Below are 25505 nucleotides of genomic sequence, written 5' to 3' on the forward strand. Positions count from 1 at the left end.
AACCAAGATACAGGATGTTAAAATTTTAATTTTATTTTCATTATTTCCTAATAATTCATACAAAAAGAAACATATCAGCACAAAATTTACTAATACTTTTTGCTAAAAAAGCTTTAAAGATTTTTCGAGAAATTGTAATTTAACATTAATTTATATGTAAATCCTAGACGGCGCTCTCGGTAACACTTTGATTAAAACATGAATAAATGGTAATAGTAATGAAAACTGAATTTTTTTTATCTTACCAAAAATGCTAAAGATGGGCTCCGTTAACACCAATACACTTAGCTGCCTATTTCTAGAAAGACTGCCTGATATTAAACAATATGTTCTTCTTCTTCCTCAAATACAATGGACTCGCGTCATTTTGACGGCCGCCCAATCTTGTTGTTTATTATAGACCTACAGTTTAACGTGGGTTCCGAACCACAAACAGCCATGCCCATGCCAGGATTCGAACCTGAGGCCACACGATCGCATCGTGAACGCTTTGCCCACGGTGCTCATCTTAAAATAGTTCTGGTACGTTCTAGATTTTTTCCTATATCCGTTCCCCAGTATTGATTATGTCTTGATAAAAAACTGATTTCATGTATCTTCTAACACGTAACAGTCGAGGGGGTTAAAATCATGGCTTCGAGGCGACCTAGACTTTTGGCTCCCACGACCCATCCAGCGGTTAGGATAAACTTGATCGAGATATTCCTTGACAGGTTTGAAAAAGTGAGCAGGAGCACCATCCTACATGAAAATCATGCTTCTCCGCAACTGAAATGGGAGATCTTCGAACAGGTCGATCAGCTAATTTTATAAAATCAAACTTAATTAATTCTATAGAAGTCCAAGTTAACCTAATTCTTCCTTTTATATAACCACCTACACATAATACTGAGAAACTATCTAAATACTTACCTTGTTCCCGACTTTTGGTTTTGAACTGTAGAAAAGCAAATTAAAAATAAATTATAGGTCATTTTCTTAGCTAAAATAACCTTTATATATTGGAAATATTAATTTAGTATACCTCCAACTTTCATGTTTACTAAATTTTAAGCTAACTGATTTTAATTTAGGGTATTTTTCGCTGATTTTTTACTACTTTTAATAAAAAGTTGATTGCTAGCTCATTATTTATGTCATACTCACTATTCACGCGTTTTTATAGAATTAAGCTTGGAAATCCTACCAATTTAACAATCCTAAGAGAATATTAATTATTAGACTAGTGTACCTGTAAAATTGACAGACTAGTGTGCAGAGGGGCCAGTTTGGATTCATTTTTGGACTTTTACTACCTCTGGCTAGGACCATTTTATTTTGAAGACTCTGGAAAGTGGATTTTCGGGCTCTATATACCTTTATATACTTATAAGGCGACGTTTCTTAAATTATATTAGAAAGTATTAGAATTTCAAGCACTTTTTGTTAAAAAAAAAGTAGATCTTAAAATCATAATTCTAAGAACTGACAAGTAAACCTTTTAATTCACAAGGTTCAGAAAGAAAATAATTTTAAACATTTTCGTCAAAACATTAAATTTTGGCCCTTTGATTCCAAAATACTAATTCTAAAACCTAATAAATTAAAAATCTTTTAGTTTAAGAGTTTCAGATAGAAAATAATTTCTTGGTTGAAAATTTTCATCTAAAGGTAAAACTTTTGGACATTTCACCAGAAACCAAAAGTTTTATGTTTACATATGCGTATAAATACGATATCCTTTTAAATGGTATGAAATAATTATATTATAAAAGAACAACATAGAAAATAAAGAACATTTTTGCTAAGATCTCAATTGCAAAAAAAGTTTCTTGCAACAAAATATTTTTTCAAAGTTATCAATATTGGAAATAACTGGCAACCTACACACAAAAGGTGTATCGATGCGATCTATTCGTATCTAACTGATTTGTTTTTCCTGTGTCGGTTGGCCATGGTCTAAGCTTTTAGGCTATTTTAAGAAGAATGAAAAAATTGCAAATTATGAATTAATCATATATGGACTGGAAAAAACGTGAAAAAAAACTGGTGCTTTTTTTTTCACTTTTGGTGGTTAAAAGAGAAGGAAGTCCTATGGAGAAAGTCGACATAATTGGACACTGCGTATCCCTACATGGTTTTTAATTGTATCTAATACCAATTGAGTAAGTATTCCGTGGACGAGAGCCATTCACTTCATTCTACATCCTTTTAAGTCTGTATGTTCAGTAATCTCTGATCGGGCTAACCCCACTTTGATACAAGAAATTGAAACCCCCATTATGTGTAACATAATTGTAAGCAGCATTAAAATGTCTATTCAATAGTGCCAAAAAAAATTAAATTTGTTGACGTACAAGCTAATAGTAACCAAAAATATCTGGGATGTATGTCATAAACGTAGCAAAATTTCGTGAAAGAGGATCAGTTTCAAACAAAACTAGAAATGTGATAAATTCAGTCTTGAATCAAGCTGCAGAATTTGCAGAAGTTGCAGTTTTGGGTCATATAGCAATCGATCCCGCAATCAGTACAAGAAAAGTGAGTGAAATATCAGGTGTTTCACGTCGAAGTGTCTAAAGGATTTTAAAAAATCATAGGTTTTATCACTGCAAAATTATTATACATAGTGCAGGAACTTAATGAGGATAATAATGACCGCCGTTTACAGTTTTCTGAAACTATGAGTGAACGAATCACTGGCAACCTAGAATTTATCTTTCTGATGAATGCAGCATTTTCCTTAATGATATTTTGAATAGATATAATCGCAGATATTGGTTGAATTTCAACCCTAGATTATTTAGGGAAGTACATTCTCAATATCGCGTGCAAAATTAAATGTATAGGCTGGAATTTTCAGCAACCGCATTATTGAACCATGTTTTTTACATGGAAATGTAACAGGGGAAATTCACCTTGAGTTACTGGAAACTACTATTGAGCCAGCTTTAGTTACTGACATTGTGGCAGATGAGTGTCATCGGCCAGAAAATGTAATTTTTCACTTCCACATTATGTGTTTCTTGTAAGGCAATTTTTAGATGAAAATTTCCATGGAAGATAGATTAGACGGAACGGTCCAACTGAATGGCCTGCCAAATCTCCTGATTTGTCACCCCTTGACTTTTTTTTTAAGGTCATTTAAAATCCCAAATTTATGCTATACAGCCCAATTCTTTAGAAGATATGCGATAACCAATAGTGCAAACAAATTACGCTTGAAATATAACATAATGTGCGCGAGCATTTTGAACACTGTATCTACTTTTGTATGGAAGTTTGAGGAGGGCATTTTCAACATTTAATTGATTGGAAAGAAATTAAATATTAATAATAAAAAATTTTTTTGGTAATTTCATTACTTTTAAGTATCCGATACTTTTTATTTAATTATTCATTGAAAGGAAATGAAACACAAAATTTTCCTTCTTATGTTGGTTATTATTTAGTAATGAAAGTGATAATATGAAATCACTATTTTTAAACTCATAAAATAAAATCAGAATTAAAAAATATTTGAAACTTTTGTCATTTAATAATTTTTTACAAAAGTCAGTTTTTTATCCTTTTTGCAGTAGACTGGGCTTTTTGAACATCACTTATTACCCTAGCACGAAACGGCTTACTCTTGCGGGTATTAGATTAAAAAATAAAAACAAAATCCTAAAATCCTTTTTTAAAAATGTTGATAAGCTGTGATATCACAGAATCTGAAAACAGCAAGTTAAAACTTCACCATTATAAACCACATAAAAAGACTTTTGCATGAGGTATCACTCGACCCCAGTTCCCATTTAAAATTTTAAGGGTAAAAACCAAAATTGAAACTAAAATCAACGAGTGCGAGCGTTTTTTCATTTTTGACGAAATTTCGGAGAAATTCGGGGTGGAAAGTTTTCAATTCGCCACCCTGTATATCCTTACAATATGTATACAGTGCATTCCAAAAGTTATGTCTAAATTCATTTAAAATTCAGGGGTGCGTTCCTAAAAAAAACACTCGAACCCGTCGATTTTTGTTTCAAGTTGCGCATTTTTGTACGTGAAGTTTGTATATACAGGGTTGCTCAAAAATAAATTATGACCATCAACTTAATTTTTTCAAATTAAGTTGAAATTGATCAAATCAAATTGAAATCAAATTAATTCAATCAATAAATTTTTTATTTCATCTTTGAATTTCGCGCGGAATTCTACGTATATTTCATGCATCATGTCCTATACCTAAAGTCAACAGTTATCGAAAAAAAGACGATTCATGTAACAAATAAAAAAAGAACAAAAATTAAGTTAAATGTTCAAAATGGTTGCCATTCACGGCTTGACAATATCCAAGTCGATCAATAAAGTCTCGTTGCACATTTTCAATCATTACCGGAGTTATGGCGTGCACTTCTCTGCGAATTCTCTCTTTCAAGTCGTCTAGATTATTTGGCCTATTAACAAATACCTTCGACTTGAGATATCCCCACAAAAAAAAGTCCATTGGTGTTAGGTCAGGGGATCTAGCAGGCCATTCGATGGGTCCTTCCTATCCACCGATTGGGAAAAATTTCATCTAAAAATGTACGCACAGTGGCAGCATAGTCTGGGTCCAATGAATTTGGAAATAAAGCTAGTAATGCTGGAACTTATTCAAATTGCAGAAAATCAAGATACACTTGTCCCGTTAAAGTCTGTTTAAAGAAAAAGGGACCTATTACTCTTCCGCGCACTACTCCACACCACATATTTAGTTTTTGAGGGTACTGGGTGTTTACCTCCATCTTCCAATGCGGATTTTCTGTTGCTCATTATCGACAATTTTGTCTGTTCATACTACCATTCAAACAGAACGTGACTTCATCGGAAAAAATAATATTTGTTACTAAATTATTATTTAGATTGCACATATTTTATAAGCGTTCACAAAACTCATTTCGCCTATCGAAATCGTCATCAAATAACTCTTGCACAGGAATAACTTTGTAGGGGTGATATTTATGCTTTTTAACTATTCGGTGAACTATAAATTTCGCCATATGTAAATTTGCCCTAATCTGCGACAGAGGAGTGCATGGATTTTCTTCCCAAGAAAGCAAAACGTCAAGTTGTTCATTTTCATCTTAAACAGGACGACCAGATTTCGACAGATCTCTAACATGACCGAATTCTCTAAATTTAGCCTCTATTCTACTCACCACCTTTTGACATATCGGAGGACGATCAGGATGGATTTTATTGAATAATTGAGCAGCTTCTCTTTGAGTACGTGTTCTATCACCAAACCCAACCATGCACAGAATTTCTATTTTTTCTCGTTCCGTTAACTTTACCATTGTGAAAACCGCAACTTTGCTCGTATACTTCACACTTGACAATATCTGTTTGGCGTACAACTGTCATACAGTTTCTATGAAAATACACGGTCACCAGCCAACAACAAAAAAACACGAATGAATGGAATTTTGCTTTGTATAAAAATTCTCAGAGATAAGGTGACTCGTAAGGTAACTCCAATAATAATGTTTGGTCGTCTTTTTTTCGATAACTGTTGACCTTAGGTATAGGACATGATGCATCAAACATACGTAGAATTCCACCCGAAATTCAAAAATGAAATAAAAAAAAGGTGCTTTCATTTGAAAAAATTAAGGTAATGGTCGTAATTTATTTTTGAGCAACCCTGTATGTACAAACGTCACGTACAAAAATGCGCAACTTGAAATAAAACTCGACGGGTTCGAGCGTTTTTTTTTCGAACACACCCCTGAATTTTAAATGAATTTAGACATATCTTTTGGGATGCACTGTATATATCCGATAATGATATTTAGTTCAGAAAAAAGTTAGACTACATTCTTTGTTACAGCTGGATGCGAAAATGCATGCTCCGGACATGGGCAGTGCACACTCGAAGAAGGACAATACAAATGCGTTTGTATCGATGGATGGGCCGGATTCGATTGCAGCATTCGACTAGAATCGGAATGTCAAGATGATACTGATGATGATCACGGTAAGAAAAACACATTTGGAAGCTTTAGATCATGCAGGACTTTAAGTTGTGTTTTTTTGTTTAAAAAAAATACAAAAGATGCAATCTAAAATATGAAATAAAAGCATTTTTTACATAAGAGTTTAATGATTACTAAGTCGTTTTAAAGTATTAATTTTTCTTTAGCCACGAAAGCATGTTTAAAGTTCAAGAAGTAGTCCATTCTTGCAGTGAAGTTAATAAAAAAAATGCCTTTTTTTGTTCTCCGTTCTTGTTTACAAAACAATAGTTGTATTATTATTGACTTACCCAAGTTGTGTCCCTTTCTCATGTATTTAAATGAATTTTAATCTGTTAACCTTGTCTGAGGCACTAAAACTATAAGATGAATCCCTTAATTTGATGATGGACATGTTATATGTCCGAAACATGTCGAATTAATAGTTTTTTAAATAAATTTAGTGAGGTAAATGACCGAAATACTTTTAGTTACTAATTGATAAAAGCATATGTTTTAAGTTACGATTATGTCATAGAAAAGTTAAAATTACTTGCCTCTTTAAACATTTATAAAATCAATGACAAAGGGCGCTTATAACCGTTTTTTAACTAAAACGTTTAAATACTTTTAAACTTATTTCTAAGTGTCTTATTTAAAACTTCCATTTACTTCGAAGAAGCGCCGATCCCTTTTACAATCATACCGCGGACACCATGTAATTTATTAAAACTCTCTAAAGAATAACCCTTTAAAGCAAGAAATTATAAATGTCCTTGGAAGTTGGAAACTGATGAAAGTATAACGCAGTTAAGAGAAACCCTTATTTGCCTTTCAGTCTGGTAAATTTTGAATTTTATGAAAATAATAAATAATCAAACTATTTGAAAAAGTTTTGCTTTTGAATTTAAAGCTTTTAAATATACCATTTAAGCTGTATTAGAAAGATTGATATTATTTGTTGACCTAACTATTTCAAAATTTTAATAAGTTGATAGCTGGTATTAATCAGTAAAAGTAATTTTCATATTTATCATATTATACTCACTCAATGGAAATATTACTTCGTATAGCTTTATAAGGCCCACACTAGTCTAACAATTACTAAAGCATTACTCTGAAGAGTATCAGGTCATGAAAAATAAAACTTATGATATATGTAGATATAATATAATTGTAGGGAGGAAAGTCCATTAAAAACCTTGGCAGCCTATCAAATTTGGGATGTTGACAAGCCTTGCAGCCATTTTATAATATAAGCAATTCTACTAAAAGCCTTCAAGAAATAAGAATAGATAACATCGACTGAAATTTACTTCTTTTCCAACCCCCATTTTTACTAAAATAGGTTCGTGTTAGAGCAATCTATTAAAAACTTTTTAGATGTTTACCTTGACTTTACAATTCGTTATCAGGTAGAGAGAGTTATTAGGTACGAGTAGAACGCCTTCAAGAAATCAGTACATTATCAACTTAAATTATTCTCCTCCAGGAAGGTAGGATTGTCATATGTTAGAAATACATAATCTAACCCACATATAATATTAGTGGTATATTTCCTAATTTTACTACATACGATTTTTCTCAGTTTTTCTTGTCGATAGTCATTAGATGTGTAGACACTAATGACTTAAACCCACTGTTCAAACCAATAGTTGACTTAAGTCGTTTTATAGATGGGTGCCCAAATAACTTGTTTTATTTTGATTTATATACACAAATACAAACAACCATGCCCACACTAGGATTAGGAATCTAGGTTTAGGAATTTGTAAAGAGAGCCTAACTTCTGAGAAAAAATTGCTTCATTTTTAAAAACATTGTAAAAAATTAAAAAAAAGTAAAAATATAAGAGGGTTTTTGTGCTGACCTCAGTGCAATTTTTCTAGTACTATTTTATGGTTTTATTATCGAACAAATGAGTATGGTGTCCTTTAGTTTAGGCATTGTTACCTTTTCTGGTAAATGGTTTTCCACAACTTGTATTTTTTTATTTAAACTCTCAGTCTTACATATTGACTCTATTAAGATATCTGTTCTGATGTCTCTTATTGCTAATTGATTGCTTTGACTTTTACTAATTTGATAATACTCAAAAATCATCGTGTTCTGGACCGGTAAGTAGGTGCGTGGTTGGATTTGACAATAATTTATAAAAACCCGATGTGGTATGTCTAATGTAAGTTCAGAGTAGAAAACAAAATAGGAAGAAAAAACAACAAACTAAAAAGTTATATTTTTAGTTGGTTAGTTTAAAAAATATGAAAACTACATTAAAATTATTGGCGTACTTATATGTTTACTTACCGGTGCTCACTGGAGCTAATAATTTCAATATTATTAGGGCTAAATAAGCACTCTATTACCTTCAATATAATCTCAAAATTTTAATTTTTTTCCTAACACCTCTGCTTCACAAAGTGGTTAAGAAATCTCCGTATATTTATCTTACCTATTATTTCTTTACATAGATGGCATGATGGACTGTTCAGATAGTGAATGCTGCTCCCATCCAGCATGTACCGATCACATAATGTGCATTTCCAGTAATGACCCAGTAGAGGTACTTCTTCGCAAGCAACCACCCTCAGTGACCGCTTCTTTTTACCAAAGGGTAAAATTCCTTATTGAAGAAAACTCCGTACAATCCTACGCGCATCTCGACGAGTACACCGAAAGGTAAGTCCAAAAGTTGTCTCGTGTGGATTCTTATTGATCATTTTAGTGCTTTATAGTGAACAAATGGAAGTTTGTTTTTTTGTGGAAAATAGCCCTATATTGTAAAAAGAATTTCTAGGTAAATTTACATTAAAGGGCTATTAAATTAATTAAAAATTGATCCGATACACAAAAAGGCTCCTAAGGCAAAATTTTCTTGTATATATATTTATTATGTTATATATAAGAAATGAGCCAGTTCGCTTTTTTAAGGTCATTTATATCTAACCCGGCACCAATTTAATCTAAAAAAAAGTCCCTTGATTCTGTTTACCAAATTCACGAAAATAGCATTTTCAAATTAAAGTAGAAGCGGACGGAAGTTAGCAAACAAATCAAGAAAGGTTTTTTCTAGATTACTGGAGCGCAATTTATCTAAATTACGGCCCTGACCGCCTTTATGGCTTGGGCAACGCACCTACCTTGGCCAGGCTTTTGGGCTCAATAAAGGCCATCATACACCATAGTATTTTGAACGATAGTTTTGAATTAAATATTTTAGTTTAATTTTTTGTTTGTTTAATATACTTACCACGGTATTATGTTATTGTATAAGTCCTCTCCCCCCAAGTCGAACTAACTTTTCACACATTGTTTTTTTTCGCAAAATCAGGATTTCTTGTAAAAAACGGCAGCTAGGCTATCTTTTGGTGTAAAAATGATGGTTCTCAATCTTAAAGAGGCCGAGGGTCCCATAAAAGTTAAGGAAGAAATCATATAGGGCAACCTGACTTATAACAAAATATATTTTGTTCATATGTACAAAGTGTCAGTAAATAGTTATATCCGTAATTTTTTTGTTTTTCGAGTTACGGGATGTTGAATTTATCTTACAAATTGACAATTTCCTTATTGGCTTTAAATCCGTTAAAATATAAGTGGAATTTGGTGGGTTTTAAGAGATAGTTATTGCACAGCTTTTGATATACAATTAAGAATTTAATGTTCATCATGGGCGCATACTTAACTTTTTTATTTTAATTTATTCGTTTAATTTGCATCTTTATTGAAGGTTTACTGTATATAATTTTTTTTAATAAATTGTTTATAAAATCGCTAAAATTCACAATTTTATAAACAGTGTTTTGTTTACTGATAAGGTTACTTTGGGGGATTTTGTATTCGAAATTTCCCCAATTCTGAACACTTACATACATGAAACATTTGAAATTCATTTTTAAGATCCTTGTTCAGTAAATGTATTCCTTGGGGTAATTGATAATCATTTAATCGGTCTATATTTACAATAAGGAGTTTTAGCTTAGCTTCCAACAATACAAATGGTTCTTGCATGGTGCACCGGCCTATTTGATATATGCTTCTTTAGAAAGTATATCCAAATCATTTGATAGGTAGGGAAGGTTTCATACGCCTGCTCGATTGCTATATTTAAATCCTCTAGATTTTTACATTTGGTTTTCTTTTATTTATTCCACTCTCTAGAAAAAGTTGCTGAGGTCATCAACTATAGCTGGAATCAAATTATAGCTGGCTATGAGACAATCAATCAAAGGCCGTGAAGCTTTGAGCTTAGTTATAATTTTATTATGTAATTCTCTGTTAGTATTCTAGTTGGCTGATATTATATTAGATACGATACAGATGTTTTATTTTTGCGCCTATACTTCATATGAGGAAAAGATCATCGGCAATCTGAAAAATTCAACAGCCATATCTCGGGAAACGAATTACCAACTGTCATTATTTTAAATGCAGAATCAACCTAATCCCATGAAGTTTGCACTCATTTAACACCCTGTATAATTTTTAAATTCTAGTAAGGCAGCCTTACATAATATCTGTTACCTTTAGGATAAAATCCTCCTTTTGTTTGTAGCTCATCTTCTGTAATAAACTTAATAAAGCAATTTGGTATGCAGAAACCAGTTGTCTAGGATGACCATTTAAAATATTTTTTGCTTTTCGATCATAAAATGATGAACAGCTATGAATTGCTGAAGTTTTCGGTTTTTTATTCTATGGTTGTCATTCTATTATTTAACTATGCGCAAGTCGATTTCTTTCTGCTAGTTTTAATATAAGCTCATCTTTTTATTTTTGCAAGCTGTATATTAAAATCTTTTGAAGATTTGAACCAGCGCATTTTTCCATTTTCTACTTCCGCAATGTATATACCGTAACATCATTGATTGATATTGATACTTCCTGGCATTTGCGTTATGCGTAATTATGGCCCAACTGAACTTCTAAATTAAGTTTTTACCAATATAAGACTCCTAACTCTCTAAAGAGAGCCAAAAATCTCACTGGGGTTGCTTTTTTCTATTATTTCCCATATTTTGCCCTTAATTTCATAAATAAGTTAAAGTAAAGTCTTAAATGAGATATGTTTTATAAATAATCACTTATAAAACACATGTTCAGCCGACTTGCCGCCTTTGAGGCATTCTGCATATGGATAGGTGATTAAGTCTAAGATGGCCTGATACTGTTAGTATTTTTGTTGGTTTTATGGTTTCCTTAAATGGTAAATTTGGAGTTAAATTACTCAGGTCTTTATATAAAATAATTATCTTTATTACTTTTTATTTAGTGCATTCGCATTTACTTATTTCCCTACAGTATCCATGGTTATTAGCAGAATTAATTCTTACAGTACAAGACGGTCTTTTTATCAGTATTCTGATGTTAGGTTTTTTTATTTTTTCCGGTTTTTTTAAGTTTTTTTTTTGGTCATATATTTTGGCTCGGAAAGCGGTATATGCTAACTAGTGATTTTTTTAATTCAATCGAATTCAGTTGTAGCATAAAAACTCCTCAACCAGCCACATACGCTTTTTGAGAACTATTTGTGTATACAGAAATAATACTTGGGTTATTTTATTGCACTATGTAATCTTAGACTAGGTTCCCCTATATTTTTTTATAAAGGTAAAATACAAAAACATGGAGCAATAAGTTTATAAAATATTTTGGGTAGTGCCATCATTGCAAGCTTTTTTTCACTAAATCCATTTTTCCTTATAAAGATAGCTTAGCCTCCTTTAAAGATTTTGTAGAAAAAAACATGGTTTAAAAATTAGATTGAGAAACGACATAAAAGCTTAAGCTGTTAATGTTTTTTTTTTTAATTAAACCTAATTGAAATGATATCGAATGTCTGAAGCAAAATCCTGTGGTGTACGATCAGCCAAATAAAAACTTATTTTTTATTTAGTACGTCAATAAACCGGCAAGCCAAATACGGAATTAAATATGTATCGTTGCAAATGTTGGCCAGTTTTATGGGATTTTTTGGAATTTTAGAAGGGGACGAACGATAAAGGAAATGCTATAAAAGGTAAAAGGAACATTGAAAGCCAAAGGGTTAATCATGCTATATCCTTTGTGTTTTTCATATGCATCGCAAGTTAGCTTTTTAAGCTATAATAAAAACTGTATTTTCTTTTAATTAACGTCAGTTTGAAATCTTTTTAAATTATTCTTTATGTTCTCGCTCAGTACCGATTTGTGGCCATAAGCAGCTTCTGTTTACAGGTTCATCAAGATTTTTTGAGCAAACTTTGACACTTTTGAGTAATTTTTTTACAAAAAAAAATGCAGCGATTTTTGGCATTTTATATACTTCTTTGTTATCTAATGGGTAATATTGGTGTGTTTCTAAGCATTATCACCTAATTTAAAAATTTGATTATATGTAATTTTTGTATAGTTTAATTTACGATTTTTCTTGGTAAAATGTTGATATTTATACTAATTTTTAAGGATTTCAAGGAAATTAGAAGTGAGACATTGCTTGCATTTTTAATAAGAACTGCAAACCTATAGATTAGCTAGGATTTCGACATTAACTCTATAAGCGGCTGAGTTCCTCAAAGAGTAGTACGAAATAATGAAATTTTAAGTTTACCATTGCACTGTTAAATAACTTACAACCTATTTTATGACAATTTTGTGGTCAATGTTTCTAGAGCAGTCTTTTACCACTATCACTACTTTTAATAAGTTTGACGCTGATTCTGAAGTAACGTTATCAGTAGGAAGACTCTAACCTATTTTAACGTAGAGTTTCCCGCCTTTTAACACAATTCGAAGATAAACATGAAAAGATATTAACGTCTGCTCATTTTTTAGTATTTTACGTATTTACATTAAGTGATGTGTTATTTGTAGTATATTCTTAAATACTGTTTTATTGTGTAAAAATGTTATTCTTACTTTGTGGAACTCCTGTGTTTAAGTGAGTAGATTTTATCTCCTTATCTTTAGTTTTAAAATTCCTTTTTCTATAAAAAAATAAAAAACATATACAAGTCATTTTCAGTTTGCACTGATGATAGCTCATACGCCAAAAGTGCTCTGCTAAGATAATAATAAACATTTTCAACAGCTTCTCATCTGTTTGGCATACTTCTAATTATTAAATTACCTTTTCAATGTCAATGTGGTCAATTTATAGCTATTGCTCTTGCATACAGAAATTCCTCTGCTCCAAAAAAGGTTTTAGTGGTTGTTATAATAGGCGTAAAGTATAAAATTTTGACCAACCTCTATAGTGCGTGGATGAAGAATAAAATACATTATTTTATTTGGATAATCATTTGATGTTAAAGGTTTTTTAACATAAAACCGGATTATTCTGAAAACTTATCGAAACTTCAGCCCTAAATATCAAAGTTCCATCTTATTACCTCTAAACTTCTTAAATGTTTTGCAAGAGCGAGATGGTGCTAGGTGTTCGCCACTTCCTAAGCTTTTTGAATCAGAACATAAATCAAACCTTGATTTATCTGTATAAAGAATGCATGCTCATTCAGGCTCTCAATTTTAATGTTTTCCGACGCATCTTAATCTCAAGCGTTTTTAAGAGGTAGTACTGGAGCTAAATATTGTTACATAAAAACAATGTTTAAGGAGAAACTTTTTTCTATTTGTTTGTGCAGTGACACTAACGTCATGAACATTTTGAAGCTCACTTCTTAGCTGGCTGGTAGTAAATTTGAAATTTCGTAATAATAATAAGCCTTTATTTTCAACAGGCAACTTGCCCAATAACAGGAAACAGTTGCAAAACAGTGAAAAATATAGTTTAAAAAAAAACAAACCTAAATTTAAAAAATTGAACAAGATAATCACATATTTAACAAAATTAAATTAAATTAACTGCAATAAACCTACTAACTATAACTTAAACACATGGGTTTTAATCCCAAGAGTAATGATCCACCAAGATATCGACAATCACATGAACCAGAGAGAAATTTATATCACACATGTGACAGGTCCGATTAAATATAGCGCATATTGTATATAGCGCCGATTTTAACAGGATGTTAGTATGACGCCTTGGCAGAAAGAATTTTAGGGGATGTCTAGCAATGAATCCATTCAGTAACCCATGCAGGAATTTTACAGAGAAGATAATTCTTCTGAGATGTAGTGGATGTAGATTGAAGCGTTCCATAAGTTGCCGATGATCACACCCTCTAACTGAATATATGCTATCCTGCCTGAAGGCCAAAAACTTAGCAAATCTACGCTGAACAGATTCAAGGAGACCAACATGATTCTGATAGAGCAGGTTCCATATAATGCAGACAAACTCCAGTTTTGTTCTCACAAAGCAACAGAAAAGCAGTCTTAATGTAGATTCCAAAGTAAAACTCTCAGAACTTCTAATTATGAACCCAAGCCTTCTCAGGGCTGACTTGACTATGTTGTTGAAGTGTGGAACGAATGTAAATTCAGAGTCAAAGGTGATACCAAGATCAGTAATTTGCTCTAATCTACTCAAAATAGTATCATTAATAAGGTAATCAAAATTTAATGATGTTTTTGATCTAGAGTAACTGACCACACTACATTTAGCCGCATTCAAGCCTAACCTGTTAACAGCGCACTATACCTCCAATGTATTTATGCAGTTCTGAAGAAAAACACAATCCTCCAAACCATATACATTTAAATATAGCTTCAAATCATCGGCAAAAGCCAGCCTATGATAAGTGAGTGACTCAATCAAGTCATTTATAAAAAAACTAAACAGGAGCGGACCCAGGTTCGAGCCCTGTGGCACACCCGACGTTACGTTAACAAGTTTCGATTTAAAGCCCTTATATTCGGCATATTGAAATCTACCAATCTAGTAGGAATTAAATAAATTAAATAATATCCCTGAAAAACCATACTGAGTTAATTTATGCAGCAAAATATAGTAATCTATCCGATCAAAGGCTTTTTGGAAGTCGGTATAAAAAACAGCGATTTTGCATTCTTCCAAATTTCAGGAATCTGTTCTGTTGACAGTATTAAGTTGAAAATGTATGTCAGCGGATTAGCCAGAACACCAATGCAATATTTAACCAAGAAGCTAGGTACACCGTCTACACCAGATGTTAACTTATTTTTGAGGTTTTTACTAGCCAAAATAATCTGAGAAGCATCAACGTTGGAAATGTCAAAGTGAGGCACATTTTCAGACGTCGACGAATGGTTAATGAAATTTGATTGTATAAATGCCTCACCAAAGAACGGTGCAAAAGCATCAACTATGTCTTGTGGGTCTTTAATTACCATGTCATCGGGTAGCCTCATCATACCAGGAATCCTGGTGCCAGCCTTCTTAGAACCAATAAAATTCCAAAAGCTCCATCCATCCAAAGAAATATTCTTTTCGGTGTTTGATATATAGTTATATTCATTGCGTATTTGTAGTTTGATAAGAGAATAGAATTTATTTTGAAAGAATGGAGAATTGTACATTTTAAAGTGCTTGAAAGCATTTTCTTTCCTATAAATGTTCTTAATTAATTCTCGAGCATAATAATTTGGAAATCTTTTTTTACGTTGCTGCTTAAGAGGAATGTGTGCGGCAAATATGCCATTCAATATATCATATAGGGCTCCACATGTATCATTAAAGTTAGAGGATAAATACACAAGCTCACTGGTCTGTCAGTTTCAAGGATCGAGTCATAAAGGAGATGAAAGTTGGCCTTTCTAAAGTTAAAAGAATGAGATAAGTTCTTATTATGCTGAAAATTATGGACATGTTGGCCTGAGGCAGTAAAATCAATTTCCAGTGCAGGGTGATGCAAATCCTCCAAGACAAAAGGCACGTTACTACGAGAAACAGTACAGGTGAAGTTAGATAAAACAAGATTCAATAGTCTGTTATTATAGTTTAAGATGTTATTACACTGAACAAGATTATAACTGTTAGCAAAATTATTCACAGCAATAGACTTTTGACTAACATGATTACCTGTAGGTGAGTTAATAGAGAAATCAGACACGTTAAAATCGCTCACTATAATAATAGCTAAGGCGAACAAACCTATTATGTTTAGGTTTTGTTGCTCTTGTTGAACCAGTATGATTTTCTTTCATATTGCCAGTGTTTTCAACTTCTGCCATAACCGTTCTGTTGATGCTCTTCGGTAGAATTAATAACTTCTGCGATGTCAAGAATATTCATACCACTCTGTATCATACTAAGAGCTTGTAACTGTGTTCCACGATTAAGATGTTGTATCCTTTGCATTTTGGCTATGTTGTAAAAAAGGGGAGACGTTAATATCCTTCCATGTTTATGTTTGAATTATGTTAAAAGGTAAGAAACTGCTCGTACAAATGGGTTAGAGTCTTCCTACTGATAAAGTCACTTCAGAATTAGCGACAAACTTGTCAAAAGTAGTGATAGTAGTAATAGACTGTTCTAGAAACATTGACCACAAAATTGTCACAAAATTTCAATATTAAAACAAAATCGTAGAACAAACTAGACTTCAACAGTGAATTTTTGTTTGAGTAAAGAGCCTGAAAATAGGTTGAAAGTTATTTAATAGTGTAATGGTAAACTTAGAATTTTATTATTTCGTACTGCTCTTTGAGGTACTCGGAGCCGCTTATAGAGTTAATGTCGGAATCCTAACTAATCTATAGGTTTGCAGTTCTTATTAAAAATATTTTTTGCTAATATTTTTAACATAAGCTTCAGGTTTTATAATAATACAGTACTAAATATATAATATATTTTTAATAACTAGCAAAGTCTCATTTCCAAATTCCTTGAAATCCTTGAAAATTAGCTTAACGTATGTCTTAAAGAATTAAGGCTATTTATTTAATATCAACAAGAATAACTTAATATGATGAATGTGATAAGGTGTGTTCAAAGGAATATTCAACAAATAGTAAACACAACTTATCTTGGGCACAATTTTTTTCGTCTAAAAACAAAACCAATTTTTTTTCCTTGTCCCTAGACTATTTTGATGTGTGTAACTTAAGAACCAATAAAATAATTAAAAATCATTTAAAAAGAATATAATATTTTTGGGTTAGGTTTCTCATGTTCTTTATGTATACTTTTCTATATGAGATTTAAAGATCTTTGCTTTTTTATTTCTTTTTATTTTCTTTGCTTTTGCTTTTTTTTTTTATTCTTGGAAATCTATTTTTCGGAAAAAATAAAGGTTTAAGGTCCAAATTAAAAAACTATAAGAATGTATGGGATATTAGCTTAAAAGTAGCAACTACGCATAATTAAAAACTTTTCTACAATAAAGATTTTGTAACCTTATTCGACATACGAGCACAAAATTTAACCTAATATGTTTACGTTAAAACGCTTATAGTCACAAAAAACATTTGAACCTAATATCATTAAGTATTGGAAGTTATTCTATTATAGCTTAAAAAAACTGATAGCATTAAAAACAGTTCGTCCATAATTTCCTGAAACCTGAAAAAAAAGAGCAAATTTAATATTCCGCATTTCGAAAATCAGAAAGAAAGTTAATCCCAAGACAATCTCAGGCACACGAAATGTATCTTTACATTCAGATACCCGTCAGCCAGATAACAAATTGCTCGAGACACTTTAATTCCGTAGCAACATGAAAAATTCAGCTGCTTGCCGTGTGTCGTTCCCGGATAAAAAAAAAATGCCCTTGACTGGCCTTATTTTTCCTACCTCTCTGAGCTTCCCGCGACCTCTGTCCTCTCCCCCTGTTCACCCCCCCGAGACACCACTTTAATTAAATGGGAAGTAAATTGTATCCAGAGCTCTATAACTGTGGGGATTCTCTTCGAGCTTTGAATTGGCTTGTATGTCATGTATACGGTAAACAGGTTAGGGTAATTTCGTTGTCCTTTTCGCAGTCGGGAATAATTTGTTATTCGCGCCGAATTTGGCATTTTCGGGAAATTAAATCGAATCGGCAATTACTCTTCTTTTGTTTATTTTAAGTTTAAGTCTTTGTGTATTTTAAGTCTAGTCATAGATTAACAAATAACAATCTTTATTTACCTAATTTTTGCTAGAAAACATCCACAGGAATAGAAAGAGATAAGCAACCAGATCAGACCTATAAGGTTGTATTCTATGATTAGATTAAATCTAAGAAGAAATTCATCCAAATATTAAAAGTGAAATAAATATCTTCATAGGGATTTAATTATTTTTTTCTTTTTTGCATAATAATTAAGTTTAATTTTATTTTAAGTATAATATAAATAAGTATAATTTTAAATTCAGCTTAGGCTTTGGTTAGGTCCATAGCCAATGTTATTATTTTAAATTCAGCAGTATTTTTTTTTTATTAAGACCAGTTTAAAGATTATCTTAAAACATAATTATGATAACGGAAATCTGCTTGCATTTTGTAGATTATATTCAGTACAAAAAAAGCTTGGTTGCGAAAATATGCATTGGTATCTATAAAGTAATTAGTAATAGTTTTAAAGCTTTAAAAATCTGCTTTTCTTTTTTCTTTAAACATTTAATAGCTATTAAATTGAATTTATTTAAGCACTTTAAGTTTAACTAAACAAAATTACATTACATTTTAAAATTCAGTAGATTTAATTCACATTAATGCCCTAAACTCATCAGTAAAGCGGTAACGCGTCGAAAAGCACCGACTAAAATATGGAAAAACAAAAATTAAATTTCGGTATGGCAGAAAGAGGTCCGCACAGTTCTACTACTAATCCATTTTAAAAATTCAAAGTGGTGCCTCGGAAATTACCCCGTGTGTCTCGTCTTTTAAATCCCTTTGTGTGCGTTTTCACCCTTTTTTAGCCCTTTACCCTGTACCGAGCTGTCGCTCCGAACGAACCTTTTTTTGCAAATTTAAAAGGATATTTTTTCTATAGCAGAGTAAAAACGTTTGTGCAACAAATACGCCTGTCCCAGTTTTCTGTTAGTGTGAAAAAATGGGCCTTCCTTTAAAGGAACGCTGCCTTTTGGAATTTTCAATGTAATGTTATGGGTTGTTTTTGTATTTTTTTTAAGGCGGCAAAATATTTAAAAAAATATTTAACTATATTTTATTTACATTTATGTTTTTTTATATAAAACCAAAGTTATGGTTTCTTTTTTTAAAGCAGTTAAAAAGTTCTATCAGTCTAAAAAGTATCTTATATTATATATAATATAATATATTTATATCGATTTTTCAAACCATTAATACACAAGTCTTAACTCAAATAACTATAAATTCAAATCCATTTAAGTTATGCATTTATAGTTTATAAATTAGGTTAAAAGGAAATAATCTTTATCGATAATAATTTTCTGGGCATAAACAACATATTTTGTTTTTTGAATACAATAATACTTTTGTATGTAAATTAAGCTAAAAAATCTACAGAAACAATATTTCATAATTGAATTACGACTTATTGTAAAAAGGGATTTACAATACTGTTGCACATTCGTATATGTTAAAAAAAAGTAGTTAACCCCAACTAGAATAGAAAAAGGTTAATTAACCATAACGTAAAACTAAAAGAAGCTTAATGTAATATTTTTTTAGGATTGTATCGAAAGACACACTGGTGGACACAAGTTGAGCAAGCGTTCAAATATTATAAGGATTAATATCAATAATTACTTGATATATTTGTCTTCTTACCAACATTTCTCAACATTTTATAATTTGTAGAGATCACGTTGATCATGGCTGAAAGTTAAAAAATTATAAGAAATTTTATTCAGTTATTAATTTCTTCTAAAACAAATTAAGGATATTTAATGTTATGTGCAAACTAGGGTGTTTTTCAAAAATATTTCAAATGAAAAAATATTGTGTGATGCACGGTACCATATTCTTGCATTCTGTCTCATAACATTAACTAACCTTCTAACTATAAAAGTTGAGATAATCATCACTTTGTAAGTAGTTTGGGCTATATTTTTATTTGCTTTGCTTTACTTATTGTAGATTATTTTAATTTTATGTTTCATTAGGGAAACACGTCGTGTGTTTTTCCATTTAACCCACAGGTTGAATAAATTTGGTAAATGTAAATATATTTTTTTCTATTTCCCGGCCATTAGTCAACTTAATGTTCTGGCATTAAATAATGTAATTTATTTGTTGTATATGTATTTTTGGTTTAAGAGCACTTGGTTGTAACTTTTGGTTTTTTTAACGCTGGGTTATATAAAAAAGAACGCAGTAAATAGTACACCAGATTCACTTTAGTTTAGTAAAACATTATTTCCCAATATTAATCATTATAATTGTTATTTAATATATAATATACCTTAGTCACGTACACGTACATGATTTTGGAATGTATCATTTTAAAAAAGCAAGCTACAGAAAAATATTTATGACCAAAGTTGTTCAGGATAGTCATGTCTCCCATATCTGTGGAGCTCATGTTATTTTTAAGGTCGTTTTTCAAAGTCAGAGTATTTTTTTACATAGAAACCGCTATTTTTTGTAGAGGATTCAAAAAGAGTGGGAAATTTACGTTTTTAATGATAATTCAAGCTTTGTTATCGATCTCTTTAGATCAAATTACAAGAATCATGAGATTATCATCAATTTAAAAAAATTTAGAATACAATTTTTTACTGCCAATTACAGTAATTATAAAAGAGGATGCATATGAAACGATAAAATATTGACAAAATTTCTGACGCCACACCTTTAAAGTTAGCCGACCAATGTAGCAGGCAACGATTGTCATACAAAATAATTCAACTGTCATACAAGAATTTCCGGCGTATGATAGATCTTATTGCATGTTTCTCCCAGAGATGATGATTTTTACGACACTACGTTGATTCATTTAACAACCATGATCACTCGCCGAATATTCTTAATAACAAAAGTTAAGAAAGAGGTTGCAGCTCCAAATCTAAACATAAATGAATTATTGGTGGACTATAAACGTAACCGTTCTAACCCTCTAACGTTAACATAATAGCGTTTCAAAAATGTCTGATACTGACATAGCTTTTTGACTTTTAATCCAACACAAATTTTAAAATTCTTTTAAGAAGCAGTTTGACTTCTGATGGATATCTGATAAATTCAATCTCAGTGCCTCGAATTTTAGGTAACTTGTCAAATTTATTACAGGAAAACATTTTACCATTTTCTACTCAGTGTAGCTGATCATATACTCAGTATTTTCCTGATCGCCATTGTTGCTTTAAGAAAATAATTAAAGTCACAACTGTGTATTAACTTTTCCGTAATTGGAATTTGATACATTAGTTTTCGGTTTTTCAATTCTAAATAAAAATGTTTTTATATATCTGAAGCATGGCTTTATCAATCATTTCTGTAACACTAGGGAAAATGTACAAATAATCTTCATTCCTCATAATAATATTATCATAATTTATCATGACTATAAGGTTATGATAAATTAAGGTTATGAAACTTTATTAATATATTGTTTTAAACTAATACCATTAAAAATAAATTCCACAATTTGTTAAAGGATCATTGTCAAAGGTATTAATGAAACAAACAAACCGAGGCAATATAATTTTGTGGTCATAGTATACATTAGTACCATTATTTAATTGAATAATTAAATGAGCTTTAGTCGGTTGAAATATGGTCGCAGCAACAATTATTTATAAGACACATGATTAATTCCGGCTAGCTAATTATTACTTGTTAAATATTCAATATAATTTTGCTGCAATTTCACTGAATATTTAATTATAAATATATTTAATAGTTATAGCAATCGAGAAAACTCATTTATATCAATAATAATAAATTATTTATTGGGAAAAAACCTGGTAATTTATGACATGCCTCCTAAATAGATAAACGTACAATGATAGCAAATGCACTGTACAATATAAAAAGCTAATCCTGAATAATGTTAAATCGATTTTCTATATTAAGAATCCTTACTTTTTGTGTATTATTTTCCGATAAGCAAAAAATAAATTTTGCCCAGAGAAAAGCAATTTGTGTCGCAAAATTGAAAGGAAAACAGAGACGTTTCGAGAAAAATATGTCTTCATCGGAATGCAAATCGTTTGCCAAGCGCGATATTGATCAAACACAAAGAAGGGAGGGTCAAATTGAAAATCGAACATGATTTTTAATCTCAGAAAGTAACCTATATTTAAACTATACATATACATACAAGTAGTTTAAATAAATAGTATATAAACATCAAATATTCTGTTCCTCATAAATTATAATCGACAACGAAGTAAAACAAATTAAAAATAATGATATTTACACACGAAACAAACTGGAATTCCCCTAATAGATATACACCCCTTCGCTTTCATATCGATCAACTTTTATGTGCCGTTGTCTCTTCTGTACTTTATCAGACACCGGAAGTGCTCTGCAGGAAACTTTGTCAATTTATTTTACTTAAAATAGGAACATTTTGTTTACATGACTTTAATAAATTGTCCGGAAGACCGTTTACAGGGCGAATGGACTAAGTTTTCTGCATAACTTTATTGGGTACGATGCTCGGTCTTTGTAGATGTAATATTTGAATAATTCATAGTAATTAAGAGCCACCAAGTGCGTTTAAACCCTGAGAAAATAATGAAGTTTTTTTCTTATTATATTTATTTTACGCAAATATCACAACCGAATTCTATCTCATTGTATTTTATGCCTAACGTAGACAAAAACCTATATATGCAACTTGTGTCTGTCATTTGTCTGTAGATATTATTTTCTTTTTTTAGTTTTTTTTTAAGTTTTTGTGTGTGTCCGTCATATTTTTGTCCCGTCATAATAGATTTGTGTGATTGAGAACAATTTGATTGATTGGTTAAAAGGGTGTACGTCAAAATAATAATTTTGGATATCAATTGTCGAAACTACACAATTATTAGTTAATTTTTATTGAATTATAATAAAGTTTTAAAGTAGTTTATTGAATAATTTGAACTTTTATTCTTTGTATATGCAGTCAATATTTTTTGACAATTGAAATTCAGAGAATACATATGCGACATGTGCGTTTTATTGGCAAATATTTTAAAGTAATAGGCTATTAAGGTCAAAAAAGTTATCCATACCTGGATAATTGTTAAGTCATTGAATTGATGCCATATATTTAATTAAAATAAAATTTAAATTTATATAAATAGCTTTAAATTGAGATACAAGGTGTTTGTGACTGATCATATTTTTTGTAATCTTTCATTTTATTTACAATAATTATAATACTATACATAACTTAAAATAATACTAAAAATATTTTATTTACAGATTTACCTCATCCTATTAATATTCTTTCAAGGGATTTAATTTGGTGTATTTTTTAGTACTACAATTTTACAGAACTTTAATATAATAAATTTAAATTATCGTCACATATTAAAGAAAAACTATTTAAATTATATTTTGGAGAAAACGCGCATTTTAATTAATTCGTTTAAAGTAACACGGACGGTTGATAAGCCAATATCCAACCATTATTAAATAGATGCTACGACTAGCTAACCACGATTCTACACACATTCTTCCAGCAACGAAAATTCGATTAATTACCAGATACAACCTAAAAGCATCCTTAAAATCAGACATTTCAAATAAAGCTCAATATTTAGAAGAGAGTCAAATTCCCTTATCTTTTCTTATTATCACTAACAACAGAGCTCCTTCAAAGAAAGAAGAACTAAACGTCTTTTATTAATAAAAGCCCCATAATACCCAAAAACGATGCTCAGGAGAAATTTTAAATAAAAGTAGTAGAATATGCCAGCTATAACCAGGTATCAGTATCCATTGGTCTGAAGTCAAAATTTTGTGCAAAGAGTAATACTAGGAAAAGAGTTTGTTTTATTTGCTACTCTTACCGTTTATCAGGCTTTTTGTTATTTTATAGTTTTCAGTACGAATCTTTGGTAGGACAGTATTATCTTTATCATTATCAATGCGTACAATCATTACAACCTAAAGATCATCCTAGAAGAGTTGTATTTTGCCAGTGGCTTTATAACATTCGGCAGAAATGAAGATTTTACGAAATTTTGTGTACATCCGACGCCTCATTTTTCCGAGATGAAGTGTAAAATTTTTACAACAATCATATTTGGGCTGCTGTGGTAAAAGGCAGGCTTATTGAGCCTTACTTTTTTCTACCTCGACTGACTTGTGAAATTTATTTGGATTTTCTTCGAAACAGCCAAATTATTAGAAAATAAATGTGAGATAGAATATATGGTTTTTACATGATGAGGATTCACCATATTTTAAACGAAAAATTCAAATAATGAATTGCCTGATAATTGGATAGGGTGCAATGGAATGGTCTTGGCCTCCTTGAGGCCCAGATTTAACGTCTTTCTATTTTTTCTGCTAGTTATTCAAAGTTAGTGTATCCTGATGGAGCAGTAAATACTCCGGAAGATCTTCGAGAACGCAATAAAAATTTTTGTAAGTCAATTAGATACCAGGATTTTATTTTCAAAGTTTGTTAAGAGTCGTGGATTTGCCGAGCAAGAATATGTGTTTATTGAACAATTTATGGGGATAATTTATAACAATTTTTTTTGAAAAACGGTAATCATTTAACTTAAGAACGATTTTTTTAAATAATTGTTAATAATGTAAGGTAACTCATTTAATATGCAACTTTTACATAGGTCATTTTTGGTATATTTACTTCTTTTGGCGTGTTCTACCAACACCTCCTTAAGAACTAAACTTGTTCTTAAGGGGGGTTGGTTCTACAAGGTGTTAAAATAAATGACCTAACTTCTCTCTATATGTTGCTATATGTTGCATGACTCTGGTAGTAGGGATATAAATAGTGGTCAAGACGGTTTTTAAAGGCTGTAAGAATTTTGATTTAGCAAGCTACCTAGAAGGTTCACCATACTACGGAGCCAAAACATCTAATTTGGATTCATTAATAAGATTTTACCATATATTCTGCGACAATTCCAAAGTATCAGTATTTTAACTTGACAGTACAGCGGCTGTAGAAAAAACGCATGAATGTGAGAATCGATTTTTTTAAATTGTACAAAGATATCGTACTTAATTCGTATGATGGTACCAGACTATTTAGGTAACTTGACACTCTCATCGAATTACAAGCACATCTTCGAATGTAAACCAAATTAGTAAAATATAATATTTAAACAGAATAAAATATGCGATGCTCTGGTACATAATAGAAATAGGAACGCGACGGAGCGGTAGGCGTACATTTTTTGGTTATGAAATACTTTTATCGAAAAAGCTGAATACTAATTTAAATGTCAGTTAAATTGTATGTGCTAAAACACAACACAAGAGGAATCAGATTTCCATTGTAGCAAACTGGCGTAAATATAATGCACGAAAACTGGTCGCCTGCTCAGTCAGAAGTAAATAAAAAAAAAATTTAAAAACATATCTGAGAGTAGCTTTAAGAAATGGTATAAAAAATAGATAACAAACATAAATTTGGGAGAATAGATTAAATTCTCATTACTTTTCCTTAAGCAAAAACTTGATAAAGCATATTATCATAAAAACAAAAGGAAACGAATACTATAGGTGGGTGAGAGTTACTGTTTAATGATGCTTTTAAGGTTAACATTATTTATTTTTATCGGTTTATATTATTTACCTT

General features: G+C 30.9%; 1 protein-coding gene across 7 annotated transcripts in view; it reads left to right on the forward strand.

The window, feature by feature from the left end:
* The window catches only part of LOC126738818 (teneurin-a), a 1182227-nt gene that overhangs the window by 1057211 nt on the left and 99511 nt on the right, over window positions 1-25505 (forward strand). For all 7 annotated transcript variants that reach the window (XM_050444260.1, XM_050444261.1, XM_050444262.1 and 4 more), the window contains 2 exons: window positions 5834-5980; window positions 8429-8636. In XM_050444260.1, the coding sequence (XP_050300217.1) occupies window positions 5834-5980; window positions 8429-8636 (355 nt within the window). The remainder of the gene's footprint in view (window positions 1-5833; window positions 5981-8428; window positions 8637-25505) is intronic.

This window comes from Anthonomus grandis, chromosome 7, assembly GCF_022605725.1.
Source record: "Anthonomus grandis grandis chromosome 7, icAntGran1.3, whole genome shotgun sequence".
NCBI classification, from domain to species: Eukaryota; Metazoa; Arthropoda; class Insecta; order Coleoptera; family Curculionidae; genus Anthonomus; species Anthonomus grandis.